Source organism: Anabas testudineus, chromosome 5 (genome assembly GCF_900324465.2).
Source record: "Anabas testudineus chromosome 5, fAnaTes1.2, whole genome shotgun sequence".
NCBI lineage: Eukaryota > Metazoa > Chordata > Actinopteri > Anabantiformes > Anabantidae > Anabas > Anabas testudineus.
The window spans coordinates 22,183,339-22,207,421 of NC_046614.1; the positions used below are offsets into that span (position 1 = coordinate 22,183,339).

General features: G+C 40.5%; 1 protein-coding gene across 4 annotated transcripts; it reads right to left on the reverse strand.

The window, feature by feature from the left end:
- Nucleotides 1-267: 267 nt before the first annotated feature.
- Nucleotides 268-23,103, reverse strand: LOC113154311 (rho guanine nucleotide exchange factor 3-like). Of its 4 annotated transcripts, none has more exons than XM_026348433.1 (12): nucleotides 22,861-23,103; nucleotides 16,565-16,631; nucleotides 12,007-12,066; nucleotides 4,522-4,629; nucleotides 3,958-4,212; nucleotides 3,762-3,824; nucleotides 3,574-3,670; nucleotides 3,198-3,274; nucleotides 2,787-3,044; nucleotides 2,437-2,607; nucleotides 2,090-2,279; nucleotides 268-1,965 (listed from the first exon to the last, which is right to left on the reverse strand). In XM_026348433.1, exons 1-12 carry the CDS (start codon nucleotides 22,893-22,895, stop codon nucleotides 1,283-1,285), a joined length of 2,064 nt encoding a protein of 687 aa, XP_026204218.1. In that variant the 5' UTR covers nucleotides 22,896-23,103; the 3' UTR covers nucleotides 268-1,282. The 4 variants fall into 4 exon arrangements, with proteins under 4 accessions (XP_026204218.1, XP_026204217.1, XP_026204220.1 ...); XM_026348432.1 differs by having other exon boundaries at nucleotides 12,007-12,069; XM_026348435.2 differs by lacking the exons at nucleotides 16,565-16,631; nucleotides 22,861-23,103 and adding an exon at nucleotides 14,488-14,986.
- Between the last annotated feature and the right edge of the window lie 980 nt (nucleotides 23,104-24,083).

A 24,083-nucleotide genomic window follows, 5' to 3' on the forward strand; every position in this document is an offset into this window, starting at 1 on the left:
TGCATTCATTTTCGTTAGAAGTGGGCGAACAGCTCTGTTTAGTGCAGAGTTTTTGACAGTAAAACTGATTTTTTGTTATTGGATTTTTAAAAAAACTGAGTTTGAGAAGAAGGATTAGAAATAGGAATTGGAGGAATGAAAACTCCCTAAACTTTAGATGTACAAGATAGAGAAGGACACTATTAAACTGGTTTGTTTCACTAAATGTCTACAAGAGACCATTGGTTACAGTGGACAAATATATGAGCTAAATGTAGCTTCAAACATGGGTCACTGTCTTTTCCTCATGGTGATTTAAAAGCAAGATGCTGCTAAATTTACATAATTTTATTATCTTAAATTGAGTCAAGTTAAACTCTTAGTCTTGTGATTGTCTCCATATCACAAACATGAAAGATTTTCTGAAAATCTTTAACTAACAAATAACAAAATGCATCTTTTGTGCTCTTGTTTTACACAGTGTGTTTCTGAAACTTGCATGCATCTTCTTCCTCTAAAAAGATTTACAATATTTTAAATATTTTGAACCTGTACTATTTACAGCTAACCTTCTGCCTTGTTCCTGTCTGTCTCAGTGCCTGTTACCATCATCAGCACCATCAGTGGCACAGTTTGACACCATCAGCAGAAATGTGTTCAGCGTGTACAGTTAAAAACCTCATCATAGCACCAGTAATGGTCACAGGTAACTTCAACAGCCTTAACACTTGACAGCTGCGGTTTTAATTAAGAGGTGACTAAAACTAAATGAGGCAACACTAGCTATGAAGAGAGAGGCCAGGAAAAATGGTCAGTCTTGTGAGTTGAGCTCTAATCTGGTGAACTGGGATTACGTATTAAGTGATGGTGCCATGATACATACCATACACAGTCATCAGAAAAACAACGGCTGTAAAATCACAAACAGTCCAACATCAGTCTTAACATCACAATGTGAGGTCCGATTAAAGCGTCTCAATGAGCTGTATGTTCGTGGGAGGCAGAGAGAGGACAGCCTGAGGAAGCCTGTAAAATGTTTTTGCAGAATGAGCAACTGCACAGGGCGTCATCTGAACTTCCAGTGTCTTAATAACGTCCATTCACTTAGCGCCGTCACATGGGGCCAGGATTCTGGAAGTGGAGGCGGCTGATTTGAGAACACAGTGGTCACGCTGAACATCCGGCAGTCAGGATACAGCAGTTACACAATAATCCATGATCCCTGATGTTCCTGTCAGTGACATCATCATCAAGTCCCCGATTTTGATTGGCTGCATCCACAGTCCGTTTTGTTTTTGTCGCATCAGCACCTGAGTGACAGCTCGTCGCCCTGCGGTGAGTCGGCCTCACTCGTGTCCATGCTGACATTGTCTGCCTCTTTAGCGCCACTCTGCTCCTGCTCCATCACCTCCTCCTCCTTGTCTTGAGAAGGACAAGAAGCGATGAGGGAGGTGGGAACCTCGTTTGCACCTCTACTGAGAGTCCCTCCTCCTCCTCCTCCATCTGTCTCCCAGTCTGCTCTGGCTCCTGGTTCTACCCCCATTTCACCGACCCCTTGCCCTGCCTCTGTCTCACTGGTCGTCAGCCTTGTCTCACTGTCCACCCTCATTTCTCCATCTAATTCCAAACCTGCTCCACCCTCCAGAGCCTTTTTATCCAAACTTATATATTTCCCTTCACCCAGGTTTTCCTTTCCTTCCATCCCCAGCCCTGTTTCCATCTCCCCCCACATCCCTTTGTCATCTTCAATCCCTGAATCACTTTGCAAACTCACTGCTGTCTCACTAACTGGTCTTGTTTGCCCACTCTGCCCGGTCTGCAGACACTGTCCTGTCTGCAGTGGCTGCTCTCCAGTCAGTGCTGCTGCTTCCTTGGCTTGCCTGATGCAGTTGATCCATTGCTGTTTGTTGAAGGCGTCACTGGCCTGAAAGTAGTGGTTCTGCAGCTGACCTCCGCTGCGGTACGAGACCCGGAAGAAGTTCTTAGCTGCGAGGAGAGAGACCACATTTGTTATTATCAGAAGTTTATGCCAGGATCTGTGCTCGTCTATGAATTTAAGAGACTCAAATCAGAAAATGAATATTTGTAGTGCTATTTGTGAACTACTAACTCCGCTCGTTGTTGCTGAACGCCCCCCTGATGGACCCGCCTACTCTCATCTCTCCGTCTGATAGGTCCTCCAGGTCCAGCTGCCGGATGGGGATTGGTTGGCGGCAAAGCTGGTAGCTGACTGGCTGATCGTTCAGCGAGACTGACCTGGTGATGACCAGGACGTCCTGGAACAGAAACACATGAAGTTTCTGGAAAGAGAGAGAAACAGAAGAAGAGGGAACATCTTAGTGACTGATTAGATCAAAACATATTCAGAAATACAATCTCGAGTTAACAACTTATACTTGAATTGCTAATTCATTTGTGTTTTGGTGGTGGGTAGAAGAATTTTAGAAATCTACTGACGAGTCCTCTGTTGTTCTTCAGTTCTCCGTGGCAGCTGAGCGTCCTAGACTGGTCGATGAGGTCGTTCTTCTGTCCGTCCTCTGTGTACAACAGACGATCTTTGTAGTACTGACACTCCGACTCCCCCGTCCCCCTGTTAATGTCTGCGACCACGCTCTGAACCATCAGCATCTGTGGATCAAACAGACAAAATTAAAATCAGTTAAATGATACCAACAAGTCTCTAAGATTTATAAGCTTTATTTAGGTTGTATTTGACTGATTTCATTGGACCTGAAGTGGTTTTGTTACATAAAGCACAATAGTAAGACAGAGGCTTAAGCCAGATCTGTAAGTTATGTTTTCCTCACCGCCTCATCCAGGTGCTGCCGGTCCGGATGGTCATTAGGTGTGTGCTTCAGGATCTCCCTGAGCAGGAGCGGGTACTTCACTAGTCGGCTCCGGGGGATGTCGAGAAAGTTCCACAGGTCCAACTTCCTGCTAAAAGGTGACTGGAGGCAGCGCTGCAAGAAGTCCTGGACTCGCCGATCCTGCTTCTTCTGGTCCAACAAAGCTTTAGCCTTCACCTGGTTACTGCAGTACGGCGTGTAGGCGGAGAGACAGGGCAGCTGTAAAGAGACAGAGACAGAGACAGAGACCTGGTTAATGCAGAGTGTAGGAGATAAGAATCTGGGTCTATGATGATTGAACTTGAGATGAAAAGGCATCTGAACCCTGTGGACTGTAATTAGGTTCTGAGCTTGCTGCTTTTTGCGGCTCACCCAGTCAGTCAGGATGTGTCCCACGTGTTCTGTGGACCCGTCAGGTTTCCTGGCGTCTCGAAGGCGACTCAGTAGGTCTGAGCAGAAACATTTTGAAATGATTATAAAAAAGATGCAGAGGACACAATGACAACAGCGGCTTCTTCAGCGGTATTGATAATTTATTTATTTCCAAAGGTTTTCTGGACATTTTGATAAACATAAATACTTTATTTTTCCCTACAAAACACTTATAAACACAATAAGATTAATAAAATACAGTCTAAAACTGGCCAATTATTCACTTTATTCAGGGAGTGAGAGAGAAAGATAACTGCTGCAGCATGCTCTATGAGATTTGATATAGGACTAGACACCACCAGATGACCCCTCTTACCTTCATGCAGTGGTATCAGTGAGTCCAGAGTACCAAAGATCTGGTTCAGTTCCTGTTCAGTCATGATTGAAAGTTTCAGCATTGGGTCATGGTAAGCCTGCAGTAGACACACATACACACAGTATGAGCGTATATAAGAAAAACAGCAAAGTAAATCTACAGTAGGAGGAGATTCAGTTTGTATTTACCTTCTTAGCCAATGTGAGATCCTCCACCAAGTCTTTCTCACCCTGAGCTAATTCAAATATGGCCTGAAGAGACAGAAGTGAGAGGGAATAAGAAAAAAAGACAGTGGCACGTTTTTTGTCTTTGCTATTCCACTGTAATAAACTGTGGTGTGAGAGTTGGACAACAAAAACACACCAACAATAATAATTCACCCACTTCTTGTCTCTTTATCTCTTTCGGACTCAGAGTTTGTGACACTCCCAGTCTGACGTCGAACGTCTCGCTCCAAAGTTTGCTGTCACGGCGCTTGGCGGCCGGGGCGGCTGCTGTCGAGACACGAGTCGCAGTCATGGAGGAGGAAGGGTTGGAGACCGTGGCTGAGATAACTCGTGTCTTCATCGTCGAGGAGGAGGAGGGAGGAGGAGGAGCAGGTCTCTCTGTTCGACTCTCATTACGAAAACTGATGGAGCGCTAAACAGATACAGAGAGGAGGTTAAAACTGATTTAAAAACATCAAACTGTCTATAACATAATAATAAACATGTATTTCTGATATATTTCCTCTTTCTTAGTGCTGGTTGTGATAATAATTTCTTAATTTCAGACTCTGGAATACAGAAGTCTGGAGCAGGTAACACACTTAATAAGTACTCAGATCTTCTACTTAAGTAGTAATTTGCAGTCAGAACACTACTCAAGTAAAAGCACAAAAGTATTTGCATCAAAATAGAATAAATACATAATGCACTTTGAGGTGGAGACTGGTGAGCGGTGGATCACCTGCAGCGTCTGACCGATCCTCTTCAGTGGTGCGGTCTTAACCGGCGGCAGCAGGCTGGCCAGAGACGTCACCCTGGACACAGGTTTACTGCGCTTGGTGCTGGGCTCCTGTGAGAGAGAACTGAGCTATAAACCCACTTAGAAGCCGGCACACGTTTAACTGGACCTGCTGAGACCCTGCAGGAGACCGTGGCACACATCATGACTCCCTATAACAAAGACCAAATCTCGGTCATCTGTGTTTCCAGGTCTTGTTTTTAAAGCACTTCTTTCCCCACGTGCACTTCGTGGTGAACACCCTGCTAGTGCACGAACCAGCGTGACCTCTTAGGTCCTCTGGCGCGAGCCTGTTGTTTCCAAAACAAAAGCTTTTAGTTTTTATGTTCTGAGCTGATGAAACAGTTTCCCCGTGGATCTGAGAACAACTGTTGATGTGTTTAAACACACATTTAAAATTCGGTTTTAATTTTAATTAAATCTTACTTTTATATGCTCTAAATATTTATTTATTTATTTTGTCTTGCTGCCAATGATCTGCAGCTCATTGTAAGAAAATGTAAGAAAACAGTGGGAAACGATCAGTTTCATGCTACTTTTATGTCATATGATGACGTGAGACGGTGGCAAAATGTCTAGAAACTTACCTGAGGAAAATATCCTCACAAACAAAACATCAACCAACACGACTTTAAAACAGACACAGATGTTATTAAAACAATCATTAAAATCACAGAAAGAAATATATTTACAATGATTTAAACGGAGAAAAGCAGCTCACACTGAAGAATCTTTAAACGGTGAATTATTTACATTTATTCTCACTTGCTAAATTAATTCTACAGTATAATCGTATTATTACTAACTGATTATCAACAGTGTTTTTATAGTTTTTCCTCCAGCAGACTTTGTCCAGTGAATCTGAAGACTGATGTTCAGACTCTTGTTTTTAAATAAACTTGTGTGTAAATGTTTTAGTCGTTTGCGGGAAATTTGACTTTGTATTGTTGATTTACTGCAGGTTAAACAATAGCGTGAGTCAAAGTTACTCCTTCTCTGCCAAACTCTCTCTGTCTCACATAAACACACATGCAGGCTTCTCTCACTATAGCTGTGAGGACACTCACTCATATAATGCATTATACTCTAACTTTAACCATCACTGCTAAATGCATAACCTCAACCTGTACCCTAAAATGAAGTCTCAACAACCCTGGAGTAGAAAAAACACATTCTCACAAAAATGGCAATGAGGTAAAAATTTGTGCACAGGACCATAGCGAGACACAAACACAGATATCAGACCTCGATAATATCAGGGTGTCTGTGTTTTAAAATGCCACCAGGCTGCTTGTCCTGGATACAGACTTAAAATAAATCAATGTTTGTGTTCATGCGTCTGTGTGTATATATCTTCAGCTCTGCCCTGCAGCCCGCAGTCAGCTGACCTACTGGAACCATCAAACTCTGTTTCCATCAGCGCTCCCAGTCGGGAACCAGTCGACCAAAAATAAATTAACCTCTGACAGATGATTTATTTGTCCTCGATTGCTCTGGAGTTACAGGAAAACTTTTAACTTTAGCTTCAGGTTCATGTCCCAAACATTTTCCCGATTTTACAGAAGCAAACAAGTGTTTGTACATTTAAGAATGAAAAAGGTTGTGACGAGCAGCATCCAGAGGACTGAAGAGTCTCGTAAACACAACATACAAACCCCAGTTAAAATAAGTTTAAACAGAGTCAGAGCAATTTTAGCAGTAAAGTTACTTCAACCGTCATTTGACGACTTCAGTCTGTTAAAGTTTCCATTGGAGATGCTGTAACAGGTTTCTGTGTGTGATGGGGTGTCACCTGATTCAATCTGACAAAGATCAATTCAGTGGTTATCTAACTGCAGCAGGTTTACAGCAGAGCGAGCGACACTCAGGACAAAAACAAACAAGCAAAAACAACAGTGGCTATAAAATGTGGGGTTAAAGGTGAAACATGAGCGTCACAGGTTAACATGGGACAGATACTCTGCAGCCAGGACTGTAGGTGTATTTAGAAAAGAACATCAGCGGCTGAGTGTGTATTAAAATAAAGGATCGAGCACTACTATAAAACTATTATTTGACAATTTGATTAATCAACAGACAATGAACTTGGGTTAATTTTGGTTGTTCAAAAATAAATTACTTAATTTCTTAAAAGGCAACTTCACCTATGTTAAACCTGCTCCCTGTGGTTCTAATTAAACACACGTATAATGATGTTGAACTTTCTTCTATCTTCTCTCTCTCTCTTATAATATTAGAAAATTTTGCAACCTTAAAATTTGAATTCTGTTTTGTTTTAAAGGTGCAAAGAATCTCAGAACAGTTATTGATTTCACGAAGAACATCTTCCATTGAGCTTTTCCTATTACTGTTTGAGGACATTTTTCTCTTCAGGTTCAACAACAGTAATCTGACATGTTCTCAAAGGAAATGTTGTAATAATCCTAAACTGAGGACAGGATGCAGATTGAAATTAAATTAAATAATAAATCACAAATTTTAAATAAAGTGAAAAATAACAACGTTCCACTTTGACTCATACAGTCAAACTAAATCTTCCATCTTACCTCCACCTGCTTCCCCATGCTGCTGCTCTCCAGCAAACCCCAAATGTTGCAGAACTCCACAGAGCACGCAGACTTTAAATGCCGTATCACCATACTGCTCAGCCCAAAACTCAGCACAGGACCTGGATCTTTTCCAGTAGCAAGAGAACGTCTAGGTGTCGAGGAGTTGTGCAGCGAGTTCAAGCCGGTCTGGGTCTCTTATTCCTCTGCTTTCTCTTTTAAATCCCTGCTGCAGGTCTCTCCCTCTCATGTAGCCGTCCTCCTCCAGACCCGCTCTGCTTTAAAACTCAGACTGCTCATGTTGTCTCTGACTCACTTATTCACTTACTGTCTTCACTTCCTTCCTCTCGTCCTCCCTTCTTGTTTCCCCCTTCCGAACCAACAATACATTGATCCTACACACGAGTGCGCACTGATACATTTGGGTGGGTGTTATGGGTGGAGCAGTACTCACAGACCACCCAGTCCTCAGTTTAGTTTTCATAGGAACAATTTCTTCATTTTAAAGTGGCTCCAAACAAACTGTGGATATCATGTGCTGAGAATGTACAGTAGATTATGTACACTGTACGTGAATAGTGACAATGATGCCCTGCAAACTCAATTCTATTAATCTCAGGTGTGCATTTAGATTTAGATAGACAGTAATAGAGTATCAGCACACCTTTACAGATCCACCATAGACTGTACACAGAAGTTTGTACAAGCAGTCACTTTTGTTCCACCTTTTCCACACTGAGCCACTTTACAACCAGACATCAGGGATGCTGTCTTTGCCCAGCTACCTCAAACTGACTGCTAGTTGACTGAAAACACTGCCCAGTTAGCTGTAATGTTAGTTAAATTCCACGGATGTAATCAGCTATCAAAGGAACCACCGAGCTCCTGGACTGTATAAGGTGAAACTAATTTTATAACAACTTATTGCAGATGTTAGCTAATGATTTGTCAACCTACCCATCCACTGTGAAGTCTTCCCTATGTGAACTTACATATGTCACCTTTTATCTATGAAATGCAGTACCTCAAAGCACTAATATCTGCACTCAGCATGTACTACCACCCTCCACTCCTGGAGCTGACAGGCTACTGGAGCTACTGGTGCTGGGACAGTTTGTCAACAATCAATGTCAATCTGTGATTTAATTAATGAAGAGCGAGAAAGAGAGGGAGGGAGAGCAGCCTGCAGGCGAAAAGCTTGTTTAATTACTTCATACTTGTAGTAATTAATTATGTAGGGGGGTCATATTCCTGTTTAGGGAGCCATACTGTGAGGATATATGTTCTTCAGTTTAGGGTTTAAGCATATAGAGGTTATAGACTTTTTATAGAAGTTTATAGCTGTGATTACATTTTATGAATGAATACCTGGTGAATTATTCTCTTGATTAATGTCTGGGATTGGCTCAGGACACCCCTTTAGGAAAAGACCCTCTGAACGTCACTGAGATTTTAATCTTATTTCACTTGAAGTATGAAACACTGGCTACACGCCCATACATCAAAGAGCAGGAGTGACGCTTTTTATTAAGAGCGGATGTCAATGGAGGCATGAAGGTGCCAACGCTGGATATTTTTAAGATGGTTCATGATTAATGAAAACATAAACCTCTTAAATTTTTAAATCTACTAAAACTGGTATGAGACATTAAGAAATACAATCTCGACGACATGGACGATTAATTTAGGATGAAAATCAAACAAATACGAGACAAATGTCAGGTTTTTTGACTTGATGTGGTTATTATACTAAAATAAATTAAAATAAATTAAACAATATAGCACCTTTTGTCTCAGATTACCTATTTTAAAGTGACTCAGGACATTCTCAGGTGTTTTATCGTCAAAACTAAAAGTTACAAGTTACAGTCAACTTGTAAAGTTTATTTTAACTATTACATCTACTGAATTTCTAACTACCACTGTACATTATTGTTTTTTTATTATATATGTAATTAATTGAAAACAATTAAAAGCTGTTTATTTATTTCTAATAATATAAATTAAATGATTTCCCCCCAACATGTGGTGCAGTCTATAAAGTATACTGTAAAATTAATTACCTCCTTGAATATTTGTACTTAACAACTTTCTATCACACTGTAAATTATGAAACTATAAAATAATACTCTTTGTTTTGTCTGGACAACGACAGTATTGGTGCAGAAGTTAGTGTCTTTTATAAAAATATAACTCTATCATGACCTGTGGGTCAGGTAAAGTGTCTCCAGGTCCAGTTTTAGGCTGCATGTGACTCACACAGCTCCGGTGAGTAACACTAGAGAAACAATAGAGTGTCGTTTCTTATAGGTTCATTATCTGCCAGCGTCGGGTCGTAGCAAAATAAGACTGACGTGTGTTTGGATCTGTTTGTCACACTGGAGTGTATCGACCAGAGTGGACATCCTGTGTTAGCCTGAGCAGAGGGGGGCGCCGCCCGGGAAGGAACAGGCTGCTGGCAGAGGGATAAAAATACAGGAGGAGGCGTCGAACATTAGGACCGAGGCCCCTCGAGGGTCAGAATATACAATAATGTACAGTCAGAGCTGGAAAGGCGTAAGTTACTTCACACTCTTTTACAGTTTTTTCTACAGTTTCAGGAGCCTGGTGTTATTTAAAGAGGAATATAGAGATGTAATAAGTTTATGTGAAGGCACTTTACACTGTGACGTTAAGACTTTATAGAATTATATTAAAAACATAAAACTCTACAGAATTATACAGTGGATACAGGCTGTTGTTCAGAACAGGACCAGCTTTATGTCAACATTTTAATTCGTTCACAGCTCTTTACAACCTGCATTACACCATCTGTCAACGTAACGTTACCTTCACTAGTCTTTATAAAGTTCACGTTGACTCTGGAGGCCGTAAAACAAGCTGATCAAAATCAGCTTCACCTACCACTACTTACCACCACTATATATAAAAACTAAATGTGTTCCCCGCCTCTCAGCTGATCCCAGCTCCAGCTGCCCCCCTCCCTCTCCACTCCATGCCCCTTATCAAGATAAGTCTTTCTGATAATGGATGAATATATTGTTGCAGCCTGTTTTTTCCTCTGCGTGTTGAGACACTTCTTATTTATATAACTTGGAAAATTCATGACCGAGGGTGAAAACATGAAGAAATTTTATGATAAAATTACACAAAAGGAGACAAAAGAAACAAAAGAACAGTCTCTAAGAAAATACTGTTTCTACAGTTTCTATAATGTCCTTAAACTAACTAACTAACCTACACAAAAGGTTAATTAAGTATATTAGTCTCCTACAGAAATTCAATCTATATGACTCTAATTATTAATAAGGAAATACAGTTTTTTAATCTGCCACATTTCATATAAATAAGAGAAATCAAACTGCCTAAAATTCAAAAGACGTGTGCAGATGAAATACACTGATTTAACTGAGAAACATTTGATGGAGCGTTTATACACATGAGAAATTAAACTGTATAAAGCCTTTTAAGACTCCAGAGGGAGCTGCACGACCTGCTCTGATGAAATGGTCAGGCTGCATTGTGGGTAAAATAGGGGCCAGGTCTAATGGAATGAGTGAAATAAAAAATAAGTTATATCTGGTTATTTTGCCTCAATTTTAATGCATTTTTCTACTTTTTATCACGAGTTAGAGAATATTATTGGGGTGTACACAGTTAGTGTACGAGCAACAGACAAGGAAAACCCAAACACAGGCGCTCAGTCTGATGGGAGGGTGCAGTAAAGTAACCTAACAAAACAAATGAAGAGGAGGAGACGTGTAGACAAACAGAGAGGTAACAGGCAGGCAACAGTAACAGTACGTAAGGAGCAAAAACAGACTGTAACAGGGTGGCCAGGACAGCACAGGCGGCAGGGAACAGGTGGACGGATTGATGTAAATACGGACAACTAACTATAGACTGGGATCAACACGTATGACAAAACGTACAACTAGTAGAGCTGCTCGATTATCGTATGTAATGTGATTACTCACTACAGAGAGAGCCACAGAATAAAAAACAGAATATGAATATGAAAGAGAACTAAAATCAGTTAAATAGAATCGGTCAATCATCTCATTAGTTCGTCATCTTATTCTACAAAAACTTAATTAAACCTTTATTTTTATAGCACCTTTCATTCAGTTGAGTGCAAAGTGATTAACAGAAAACTGAAAACATAAATAAAAAGTAATGTGCTGTTATAATACGACTTCTGAAATGAGTGCACATGAGAAACAAACATTTCTGCATCTCTCAGGAACTGTATCCAATAAAAAATGTAAATGATAATAATAATTTAAATGTAAACTGGAACTGGAAAAAGTCCTCTTCCTGCTAGGTGCGAATGTTGCACAAAAAATATAAGCAATATTTCAACATCTTTCATATATGTAAATCAGAAATTTGATGTATGTACCTTTAATTCACAGGCTGTAATGGCTGCAGAAAGAGCTGAGAGTCTTTAGCTGCATTAATATGATTGTTATTACATTTACTACTTACTTACTTCACTAACTACAACATTAGTGACGTTTACATCAATAATTAGAATGCAATATTAGGACATATATGACTCTGGTGGTACTTCAGGTGTATTTTACAATAATGACCTTCACAATCCATACAATACACGACACCCTCTGTTTTTTTTTAGGAATAAGCTCCAAAAAACACATCACACCTTAAACATCCAAACATCCAAACAGACCAAATGCTGACAAAACTGTAATAGTAAAGTTACTCCTTTTTCAAATGTTCATTGTAATTTAAAAGGTGTGGACATAATGCAGTAAGAAATCAGTGTTTAGTCTTTTCTAAATAAAAGACTAAACGTTTTTTTAAGCCACGTGTGCAGTACAAAGACAAAAACTGAGCCACAAAAGCTTAGTGAACTTACGTTGATGTCCAGGCTGCAGAGACTGAGGGAGTCTGCATCTCTGCTTGCCTGTTTCCTCTTCTTCTGCAACACACAAAACACAGGAAACTGCTGTTAGGTGGAGAACAGGCGATGCACACATTAAATGATGATTCTGAATTTCACACTGCATCAAAACAACATTGACTATGATGGGAACGCTAAGTCTGCGGAGATAATAAAATCAAATCTGCAGCTTTAGGCTAATCACTACATACAACTCTACAGCTGCAGCTGATGACTGGTCTCATTCTGAATTCATCTACTATTTTCTTATTTATTGTTTAATACAAAGTCCAAACCTGAAGAGTTCCACCCATTACCAAACAGTTCAACGGACGCCATCCAACATTAAAAAGTACATATTGGTTGTTTGACCAACAGAATATTGTTGTATTTTTCAGGAGCAATCTGTTTAATAGGTCAATGCCTGCTTTAATATTGTTATTAGAAGCATATTATATGTAGAATTAACTTTAAATGAGTAAAAAGCACAATGTTTATATCTGAAATGTATAAAAAAGAAATGTTCTTGTCACATTTTGTTTTATTGTTGTATTTCAGTTCATTTCTAATAGTTATTAGTATTAAAGTATCATATGATCATATCATTCCCAATGATATGATCATAACCCTTTTTAAATCACGAGTGATCACATGACTCTCATATCAGTTAGGGTCAGGTGACACCTGAGATAACCATGGCAACAGTGATTATCTGACAGGAAGTACCACAGGTGCAGCTACATGAGGAATGTTCCTGTGCGCTGCTATGACGACAGGAAAAACAGGAAGATATCACAAAAAACACTTCACGGGCCAATTCAGGAGGAGAAACAGCTGTGAGAGGGAGAGGAGAAGGAGAGAAGAGGAGAGGAGAAGGAGGAGGAGAGGAGAGGAGAGGAGGAGGAGGGAAAGGAGAGGGAGGAGGAGAGAGAGGGAGGAGAGGGAGGAGAGAGAGAGGAGAGGAGGGAGAGGGGAGAGAGAGAGAGAGAGAGGGGAGGAGAGAGGAGGGAGGAACGAGGAGAGAGGAGAGAGGAGAGGAGAGGAGAGAGGAGGAGAGGAGAGGAGAGGAGAGGAGAGGAGAGGAAGGGGAGAGGAGGAGAGAAGAGGAGAGGAGAGGAGGAGGAGAGGAGAGAAGGGGAGGAGAGGAGAGAGAGGAGAGAGGAGAGGAGGAGAGAGAGAGGAGGGAGAGAGAGGAGAGGAGAGGAGAGGAGAGGAGAGGAGAGGAGAGGGAGAGGAGAGGAGAGGAGAGGAGAGGAGAGGAGGAGAAGAGGAGGAGAGGAGGAGGAGAAGAGGAGGAGAGGAGAGGAGAGAGAGGAGAGGAGAGGAGAGGAGAAGCAGAAACAAGAAAAGAGCATGAGGGAAGTAAGGAAGGATGGAGAAGAGGAGAAGAGGAGAAGAGGAGAAGGGGGTATAAAGATCATGAGAGGAAAAGGAAAGGAGGGAAGCTTGAAGGGGGGGGAAGGGAGAAGATTAGACTAGAAGAACAAGGAAGAAGTGGGAAAAGGGAGGAAAGAAGTAGGAAAGGAGATGTTCAGAGACACTGTGGGAGGAGAAATGGAGAAAAGAAAAAGGAGAGAGGAGGAGGAGAGGAGGAGGAGAGGAAAGGAGAGAGGAGAGAGGAGAGGAGAGGAGAGAGGAGAGGAGAGGAGAGGAGAGGCGAGAGGAGAGGAGAGGAGAGGAGAGGAGAGGAGAGGAGGAGAGGAGAGGAGAGGAGAGGAGAGGAGGGGAGGAGGAGAGGAGAGGAGGAGAGGAGAGGAGAGGAGAGAGAGGAGAGGAGAGGAGAGGAGAAGAAGAGGAGGAGGAGAAGAGGAGGATGTTGGGATCAGTGTTGCTGTGTAACAATAGCAGGAAGTCTGCTGTTTGTTCTCTATTGTGCTGAGATGTTGTTGTCGTCCGGACGTTATATAACCTGGCAGACTTTACCTTTACCTCACCAGAGAGGGGGAGGAGACATGCCCATATAAGGTCAACCAACTTCCTCTAGAAATGCATCTGAACATTACGCTGTTTATCTTTAACCTCCTTTAAAAGCAAAGTTAATTATATAATATTTCACACAGTCCCATTTACAAAACACACAGGTGATGTGTAAAGTGTAAATAAAAACAGAAGTTATATTGTAGTCTGCACAGCAGCCAGGCTCTTTTACTACTGAGCCATGCTGCTGTCATGTTCTCAGTGTGTTCAGCATTAATAATAAGGTCTAAGTTACCAATGCCATGTGCATTAATACAGCTAGTGTTACTATTACTTCATATCTCTGCAGACCTGTTGATTGATTTGTATGTAGAAGTCCAGATAATGAGTGCAGAGTTCCTCCTCTGTGCACGCTGAGCTGCACAGATCAGCGTGATACAAAACCTTCATGCCCCTGAATGTTCAGTTCTGTGTGTCAGGTTATTTTTGAAAAGCATGCTGGGATGCACTGACGATCGAGCGCTCACACCCCAAACTCACCCGATAGTAAACAAACAGGCAGCAGCCCATCATCAGGATCAGATCTGCTCCTCTAAGACTCCAAACACAGTTCAAGTGCTCGTTAACATTCACGTACTGCTGCTCCTCTTCTCCTCTTCCTCCAGGTCACGCTGTTTTAACCCCAGAGTCACATTAGCTCTCCTTTCTCTTGTCCTCCTCAAGTCAACATGTGCCTGATTTCTCCTCCTCTGAATCACCTCCTTTAAAGTCACATTGCTCTTCTCCCCTTTCTCTCTCGTGCCTCTTTTTCTGAACCTCAAACGCTGCTCTATTTCTCCTCTTCCTCCTCCACTTGGTCTCCTCCAGTGTTACTCCATGAGCCACTTCTCCTCCTGTTGTTTCTCCTCATCCATCAGACTCTTTTCTCTCCTCCTGTTCTCTACCTTCCTCTGTCCACTGCTCGCCTCCCTTCTCCTCAACCCAGACTTCGCCACCTCTCTGAGTGGATCTACAGACCCCAAAGAACAGGAACTCTTTACAATGTGTGTGTGTGTGTGTGTGTGTGTATCCACTCAGTTCCCATTGGACAAACAGGAAGTGACAGCCGTCAGGGGGGAACCGGCCGTCTATAATTAGGAGCTACAGGAGACACTGAGACACCAATGGTAGAGACACTGACACAAAAGAAGACCATTAACTCTTTTCTATAAACATCACACAAAGAAGAACCCCCCCCCAAACCTTGGGGCATGACAATACAGTATATTATTTTAGTTGGGTAAGAAGCAGCCACACCTACGCATGTGTCTAATTTTTGTGGTTTGACTCATATTTTAAGTTAATATTAGAGGTCTGATGCTAAACGTTCAAGTTTATGCACAAAGACACGAGAACTAAACTCCGGTTTAGCTTAAGTTAAAAGATAAAATAAGTTCTTCTTTAAATGGTCTTGTTACAACACACTAGCTCGCACACTCTACTGACATCCTTGTGCGTCCTATGGTGATGCTAAGGGTTAACTTTAGCTTCGATAGGAGACCAAACGTCAGCTGGATGTGCACACGTCTGCAGCCACATGCACAGACTGGGACAGAGATTAACTTTACGTTACAGATTCTTTAGCAGGCACGCAGATGCAAAAATAAAAAATTGACGTTTGTAGACAGCACACGGATAACAAGAGCCGATTCTAGAAGAGACTGTGTCCAGATGCAGCTCAACAGCAGCCATCTGAAAATAAGGAGCTTTAAAGTTTAAAACTAAACGTATAATGGTTGGAATTTATTAAGCATATATTCAGTTGGTAGTGTTTTATGTTTGTCTGATCTTATTGTTAAAGATCCACACCCTCCTGTCTGCATTCAAGGAACTGGGAATCTCTCAGCTGGCTCAGGTTCTACCTTCAAGGTATCTCTTCAGTAGCAAGTATCCAGTTCTCTCCTCTACAGACGACTCTGTTCTCAGCCCCGTTCTCTTTTCCATTGACACCACAATCCTTGGGTTTTATCTTTCACTCATCTTTTCCTATCATTGCTATGATGATGACACAGATCTCTTCTCGTCCTTGTACTTGATTTGTCTCTGACATCTCTGCTTAGATAAGAGTAAGACTGAACTCAATCACTCCAGAACAGATATTATGTTCTGTCTGTCTCTACACCACCCTGAAAAAGATCCCCAGGTGGGTCAGGACTACATGCACATTTTACCTGCTCAGCTAATCCTGGCACATTCACACTGAAGCCACTTATACACAAAGGGCCACAGTCATGTTGTGGATGAGAAAACACAACATCCTTGTTTTTTTTGAAGTGTGAGTACAGTACAGTTTACTATATATCCGGTATGTGGGACATTAGCAGCAGCATAAAAAGATTACAGGTAAGGAGTTAAACACAGAATTAGGTAGAAAGTAGAAAAACATGGCTCCCTCAGTACAGACTCTGTAGAGGGTTTAAATATGTGTATCCAGTAATTTGATTTCACTTGTGTAGAAATGTGCTAACTATGTGCCATACGTTTCTTTTACACTGAGGTTAAACAGTCATATTGCACTATGAGGTGCCTTTACTTTTACTTTATTGAATCACTTTGTTGTTCATGATCTGTCTCTTACCCCTCTGAGGGACCAGCCATCAGGAGAGAGAAGAGAGAACGAGGAGGTTTTCTTCTGCAGCTTCGACCTGATGGAAAGACAAGAATGAGAGGGAAGAAGAAAGGATTTAGATTAGATTCATTGTAACATGACTGTATAATACTGTCTATATATAATAGACTATATAATTGATATATACTGACTGTATAATGTTTACACAGAATGATGACCGTGGATCCATTTTTACATTAAACTCACAATAGGAACAGATCGACTGACAACAAATTATAAAATAAAGGTTTACATAAGGGAACGGAAAACTTCAAAACCTCCAAACTGGCCATTTAAGGTGTGTTAATCTTGGCAGGATTAGTGTTCAGCCTGAGAACCACTACAAAAAAGACTAATTTAAACAACAGCCAGGTGGAGACATCTGCAGGGTTAAGTTTGACCAAAGCTCCACCTGATGGTTTCTGTTGGTAACTACAACCTAGCACCAGGTAGAAGACTAATTTAGAGTTTAAAATAATTGTAAAGTAAATTATGAGAGTGTTAACAAAAACATTAGTACAATGTATATCCAGACAGACATATTGGTGTGAAGCTGATGCTAAGTACATAATTGTAAGTGTATGTAGAAACTACACGAGGTGTATTAATGAAATAAAGATTCGCAGTCATCCAGGTGAAGTTATCTGTCTTAACACAATGGGTGGTGCCAGTGATTGGGAAATCTGCTGTGAGCTGCGCGGCTAAAAAACCATTTGAAATCAACTGTCTGGAAAATTTAATACACGTTTCACATGAAATTTTATTTTATTTCAAAGAATCTTTGGGACTTTACTACACAATGGGGCATTGAGAGAGAGGGAACTGAGAGAAAGACAAAGAGGAAGACACCAAAACGTCAAAATACCAGAGGCTGCGCAGTACACAAACATTATTATATCATCACATGTCTGTGTGTGAGAGACGCAGAGAGGAGTCCTGCTCTGTTTCCTGCTCACAGTCACCTCACCTACAACAGGAAATACACACACATCTAATTTAACAGCGTCTGCAGAGTTCAGTCTCTAACTCACTGGATGTTTCTTACAGTACTGGACTCCAGGACGCGTGCGAGCTGTTACGACCACCCTCTCATTCCTTCATCGGTTTGTGTTTGTCAGTGAAGCAGAAATGTTTTTCAGCTCAGTGTCTCTTTGTTTGTCATGATGATTCAACCATCACAGGAACCCCGGACGCCTGGTGTAACACCACCCACCACAGCCTCCACCGGCCTCTGAAACTGAAAATCCTGCTGAACTTCTGCACTGGCCCCAGACACAACAATAAACAAATGACGACATGTCGCAGGAATCACAACCAAATTCATGATTTGACAGGGAGTGAAATGTGCATAAGGTCACTGCCAACAAACCGATGATGGCTATATCACATATTTTAATGATATGATGTGTTATTAGACATTAAGTTAATTTCTGCACAGTCACACTTTTGTATTTTTTGCCTGTGTTATTTATTTATTTTATTATTTTTCTTTTTTGAGTTGCCAGTGCTGAGGTTGCTGCTGGAGGAACATCCTGTTTAAAAGGACTGGGGTGAAGGATGCTCCCCTGGGAGCAGAGCTTTTAAATATAATCAGAATTTACCCTAATTTCTTTTACGTTAACTTTAATTGAGTTTACTTTAGTTTTTTTCACCTCTTTTGTGGGCAAAACTATTTATTATTTTTAATAAAATCCTCTCTTATTTTGAAAACAGCTCTGTATTCTCTTCCTCTCACACATAAATATCAGGTGATCGTTGAATATTAATTTGACTCACACCTCCACTCAGCAAGCTTGTCAAGAAAGCCTGAAATTATCTTCTGGTTCATTTCTATTGAACGTTCAAGCTTTTTCTTTGAATTATACACAAAACCATCCTTCAGGATAGAAATTCATCTGAAGGCTAACACATATAAAAACTGTACTGTGCTGACTCAGAAGGAGACATTCAGAGCGAGAAAGTCTTATTTCTCTAGACACACACACAAAAAGACTCCTCGTGGCTTCTATTAAGGGAATTGAGATTACAACATTGAGCTTCCTGTTTACATCACCCAAAGCATGCTGGGAATTCTGGTGATAAAATAAATTCATTCTTTAAGAAAAGAAACAACAGTAGTGAGATTATTTTTTCAAATTTTAAACATTTTTTGGCAGATTTACATATTGAGTCTCATTCACAGATGATGTCATTTGCTGACTGCAGGGATTTAAATCCATGGAAAACACAGAACAGTCCAAGAGATGCTGTGGGGAACTCACCCATCAAACAGAACATTACTAACATTTCTGAACACCAGCTCTCTGGATTATCCTCATTGAAATATTTAACATTCCTGCTAAGACTTGGCCGTCGATCTTCAGCTACAGGCTCTGCCTTAATCTCACTGCGACCTAATGTACATTAGCAACCTGCAGAAGATGAAACTGAAAGAGGCTAAAGTCAACATACATTAAATATAAGTTCATGTTTTGAGATTTCCAAGGATCTGTGTGTACATTTTTAACCACGCTCGACTAAAATCAAGAAAACTGTTCTGCAACTGGCTAAATTAAATAAGCAGTGAACAAATAAACAGACAATTTCTGCAGCAAAAGACATAAAAACGTCATCCTCTCTTCAAACCTCAATGCAATTGTTAATTTTCATAACTCTAAAAACAAACAATAAGGACGTTACAGACAGTAATTACAGCATGGACCCAGAAAACGACTTCAAGAAACACAAGCTGGAGCCACGATCCCATGACCTGAATGTTACAGTGCAGTGTAACAGTGCATAGACATTTGAACAGTCGAACTGCTGCAGGGGATGTATTTACTCCTTTTCACTTTGCCTGCTGACTGCACACAGCCACAGCTGCACCACCTCTCCCACCTTGACGTAAATGGGTTTGGGTGGAGTCTCAAATGCCCGAGGACAATTGCGTAACATCTGTGTTTGTGCTGCCGAACTTAAGACTGCCGCGAAAACATGGCACAACTCCGTTCTGGTCACGGCAGCGTTTGGTCAGCGATCACAGCTCCTCCACCAGCTTTTGTGCTGAAAACACTGCATACGGATGGAGTCTGCTGTTTTCAGATGACAACAGAGCTGAAGACAAACAGAAACGTTTTGTATTTCCATCTGATCAAAGTGTGTTCTCCCTCTGTGTGTGTGTGTGTGTGTCTGTACATTACAAGTGTTTAAATATGTGTTTTAGTGTGTGACTCATTCATTCCTAGAAGCTGCAGTGCTTTTTCCAATAGCACAAATCATCCCACCCTGCACACTTGCACACTCACACACATGCACTAGTCCAGATCAGAGGTGTGTTTGCTGCAGGCTCTGTGTTTTTCTGTGTTTTCTCCTGTTGAATCTTTTACCCCCCCTCATCTGTTTCTGATCTCTTATTCTCTCACACACAGCAAACACTCAGTTTTCAGACTGAAGCAGGTTCTTGTGTTCAGAAAGCAGCTAAGAAGCTTGTGTGAGGAAAGTACTAAGACGACACAATCCACATTTTGGTTTGGGTCTCTCATAAGGATTTGTTGGCGAAGCCTGGCCTTTTTATTTATGTGGTGCAAAAGCTGATTACTAGGCAAACTTCAATGGTCAATGAATGTCTGTAATAGGATCAAAACCACTAGAACAAGCCAGTGGACTTTGTTTTAGATCTTGGACAAGATTGCTTCATGAGCTGCTATTTTAAAGAGACAACATAAACACTGTCTTAAAGTCCAGACAGGTTTGATGATATAATTTCCTGCTGATCTGATGTCAAGACATCATTCAGGAAACAGCAGAGGAAACACTGCTTTGTTTGTCATCATCAACACTGTCCTAACCCTCTAACAGATGACAAAGATGATGTTTTAAGAACAAGGCGGAGGCCGAAGTGGATGACGAATCACAGCAGTTTGTTTCCATCGATTCAAACCTGCACTGTTGTTTCAGCAAGAAGTTATGTTAAAGCAAACTTTGATCTTTCCCTAAACTTAACCAAGTAATTTAGATGTAGTTTTTGGCTCAAAAGGTTAATAACCTCTCACGTATCTGTGTGCGAGACATAGCCAGCAGTTAGTTAGCTTAGCTTAGCACAAAAACAGCTTGTCTGGTTCTGTTTAACAGTAAAACAGTCCAACTAACAGCAACTCCACAGCTCACAAATTAGCATGATGGTTGCTTAATTTTACAATTTGCACAAAAATGCAAGTGTAAAAACAATAAGTCACCTTTTTTCAAATAGTCTTTACCAAATAAATAACGTTTATACTGATAAAACAACCTAAAAATAATATCATAAACTTGGAAATACAGTCACAGATTCATACACATAATTTATGTGCTCTCTGTTTGGAGAGCTTTGAGCTAACTGCTCGTCTGGGCAAGTGAATGAATGAACGACCGCTGCCGACATGTGAACATAGCAGAACTGTTAATCACCACGTACGCGGCTCGTGGAACCAGCATGGCAGCATACTGCTCCTAGAAACGATGAGAATCAGTGAGTGAACCCTCTACAGCAGAAGAACCACATTCCTCCAAACATCATCTCAGACGGCCTCCGACCCCCTGTCAGCTATATGTTACGGTTCATATATAGAACACACAGTTTCAGCTTTTATTAAAAATCTAACATTTATTTTGTTTTCTATTCAAAAATTAAACAATTAATGTTTTTTATTAACATTACATCAAATCCCCATGTTTAAAGCATCTTTTAATTTTTGTTTTTTAAAATGATAAATAGTGAAGAAAGTAAAAAGTTTAGCTGGTCTGAAGTGAGTGGACACTAAAGCTGAGTCAATGTTGGGCTGATGATCTTATTATAAAGTTATAATCCACTTTTAACAACAAGTAAAATGCATTACAGCTGCAACAGTTTGTTGATTAGTTGAATTAGGGACAGTATATAAACTTTACTTTCAGGCTTTAATGTGTATAATCTCTGATTTCTGACTTTAACTTAAAAAGATTAATCTTCTTCTAATTGGAGCTACTTGTCATATGACAGTTGTTTCATAACTACATAGAGTTATTTTTGGAGCTTTTTCTAACTGAGCTCTAGCATGAGACTTTAAATGAATCTTCTGCTCCATCAAGAACCCCTCATTATTTCCCCATTAAGCAGAAATCGTTCAATTTTCCAGCAGCAGCTCTCCACATAACAAAGTTGTATTTTTAAGTAGAATTTAAATTATTATTATTATTTCTAAAACTTTTACAATGTTGTATTTGCATATTTACTTAAGTCATGGATCTGAGTGATACAGCATTTACAAAACATTCAGCAATACAACAACAAAAAAGCATCACACCAAGCTTTGACAGTAGAAAACTTTACAGTGGACCCTCAGGGCCCCAAAAGCCCCTGAATTACCACATCTCATTTGACTCTGTATAATTTGATTATGTGTGAAACTGTCTCCTCTAAGTTACAGTACATGTAAGATCAAGGTACTTCCACAAACTGATTGCTTGCAGTTTCTTTAGTCGGGAAATGTCACTGACATCAAGATCTCTTACAAACACACATCATCATAACGTCTCACACACAAAGACGAGTCAACACGAAACAAATGTTACTGTGAAAGTAATTTGATAAAGCTTTTAATGAATGTCTAAATTACAGCTTATTACAGCAGTAAAGTGATTAGTAACCAGAAACCAGTCTCCCCAGTTCAAAACTTGACTACAACCAACAATTATTACCATTAATAATATGTCTGACAATGTTTTGAAACGGCTGGTTTGTTTATGAAATGTCAGAAATGGTGGAAAATTTTTAGATTCCCTGAAATCAAAAGTCAGTAACTGAGTAATCACCTAATCGTTCCAGCTTTAGTGGTTGTTGTGGAGCCTCAACAGGGGCCCAACATTTCTGCCCCTGGGCCCTGAAAGAGGTTTGACCGGCCATGATGTGTGTGTGTGTGTGTGTGTGTGTGTGTGTGTGTGTGTGTGTGTGTGTGTGTGTGTGTGTGTGTGTTTCAGACTATAAGTGACTCTCAGGCGAACTTGTGACTCACTGAGCTGCTATCAAACCTCTTTTCTTCTCCTTCACAGTCTCTGTCTCTCCCTCAGGTTTGTTTCCTTCACACTTACTGTACAGTGACCACTTTAACTGCATCATGTAAATAATGGCACAGACAGACAGACAGACAGTCAGACAGACAGGCGCTGGGTGAGGTAACTCCCTGTCTGTCTCTTCACATTCCTCCCTCTTTGCACGAGCAGACAACGTGTTTTTACTTTTCTTTAACATAACCAACAGAAAGCAGTCTCACCTTGAACCCCGCTGACATCCATCACCTGCCTGCATCGGGCTGCAGCTGCTCCCAAAGATCCACAGTTCACTTTATGGGACAAACAAACACTGGATTTAACTGTTTCCGGCCGCTGTCGCTCCTCAGAACAGTCAATAAATTAATGTTCTCAATAAGTTAAAGTAAAAGTAAAAGTCAAGCTTCACTTCCGAAAAACATTCAGCTGAGAAACAAAGTGTGAGCTGCAGAGATTGAATCCTGGTTTCATCTGAGAGAGACGGGAGTGTTCCGGTGTCGCCTTCAAAATAAGAGCCCAGGATGTGACCACCTCTTATGTAAAAAGAAATCTTAGTTTTAACATAATGTGATTAATTATTATTGTGATGGTGCTGGCAAGTTACAAATGGCTGGATAGAAAGCAGCAGACAATCAAAAGCAACATTGGTAATGGAAAGGAGAGTTACAAAATAACAACAAATACATGCAGAACTAACACAAAGAGATGTGGGGTGGCTTTTACATATCTGTGCCCAGGGGGTTGGGCATAGACATGTATTAAAAGGGGAAACTAAATAAGCATAAAGGGAAACATAACGTGTAACAACGCATGCAACACAATTACAAGGAAATATGCTTGTAAACAAAGTACTAAAATACACAAAGTGACAGTGAAAACATGCAAAAACACAAAAGGCACAAAGGAAAAAAGGAAATTGGTCAAAAAGATAAATGAAACAAATATGTTTTATATAAAACCAAAATGTTTGTGCGCCTTGCTCTTGAATAGGTGTGATGGGGAGGCTTTTATATATATCTGTTCCCAGGATCTTATGGAGTGAAAGAGAAAAGTATATACCATGTACTTAACACCTTTTATCTGAGAAGTTTAATTATTTTATTGTACCTTTAGCAGGAACATGACTGCATGCAATGTTTCATTTCCACTCTTCCCACTAACCCTAATCCTAAATCAGTAAAGAAAGAAATTAGTGGCTGCAATAATTACCTTCATCATCAGTTAATATGTTGATTATGGTTCTTTTTATTGATTAGTAGTACTGCTTTTTAATACTTTTATTTTGAAGGCAGGCTGACTGTGTGCCTTTGAGCCACTGTCTGTGAGTTTTAGACGCTTGTGCTGTTTTAAGCACGTTCAAGCTTCACAGCTCACACACTAAAGAGCTGTCTGCTGGTCTTTATGTCAGTGAAGCTTGTGTTTGTGTTTGTTTTGCAAGAAACTAAAA

Coding starts and splice junctions, on each gene's coding strand:
- LOC113154311 (XM_026348432.1), bottom strand. CDS start 22,895: ATGCAGGCAGGTGATGGATGTCAGCGGGGTTCAAG. Junction 4,213..4,521: donor GGATCGGTCAGACGCTGCAG/GTGATCCACCGC, acceptor GTATCTGTTTAG/CGCTCCATCAGTTTTCGTAA. Junction 3,275..3,573: donor ACTGATACCACTGCATGAAG/GTAAGAGGGGTC, acceptor GTTTCTGCTCAG/ACCTACTGAGTCGCCTTCGA.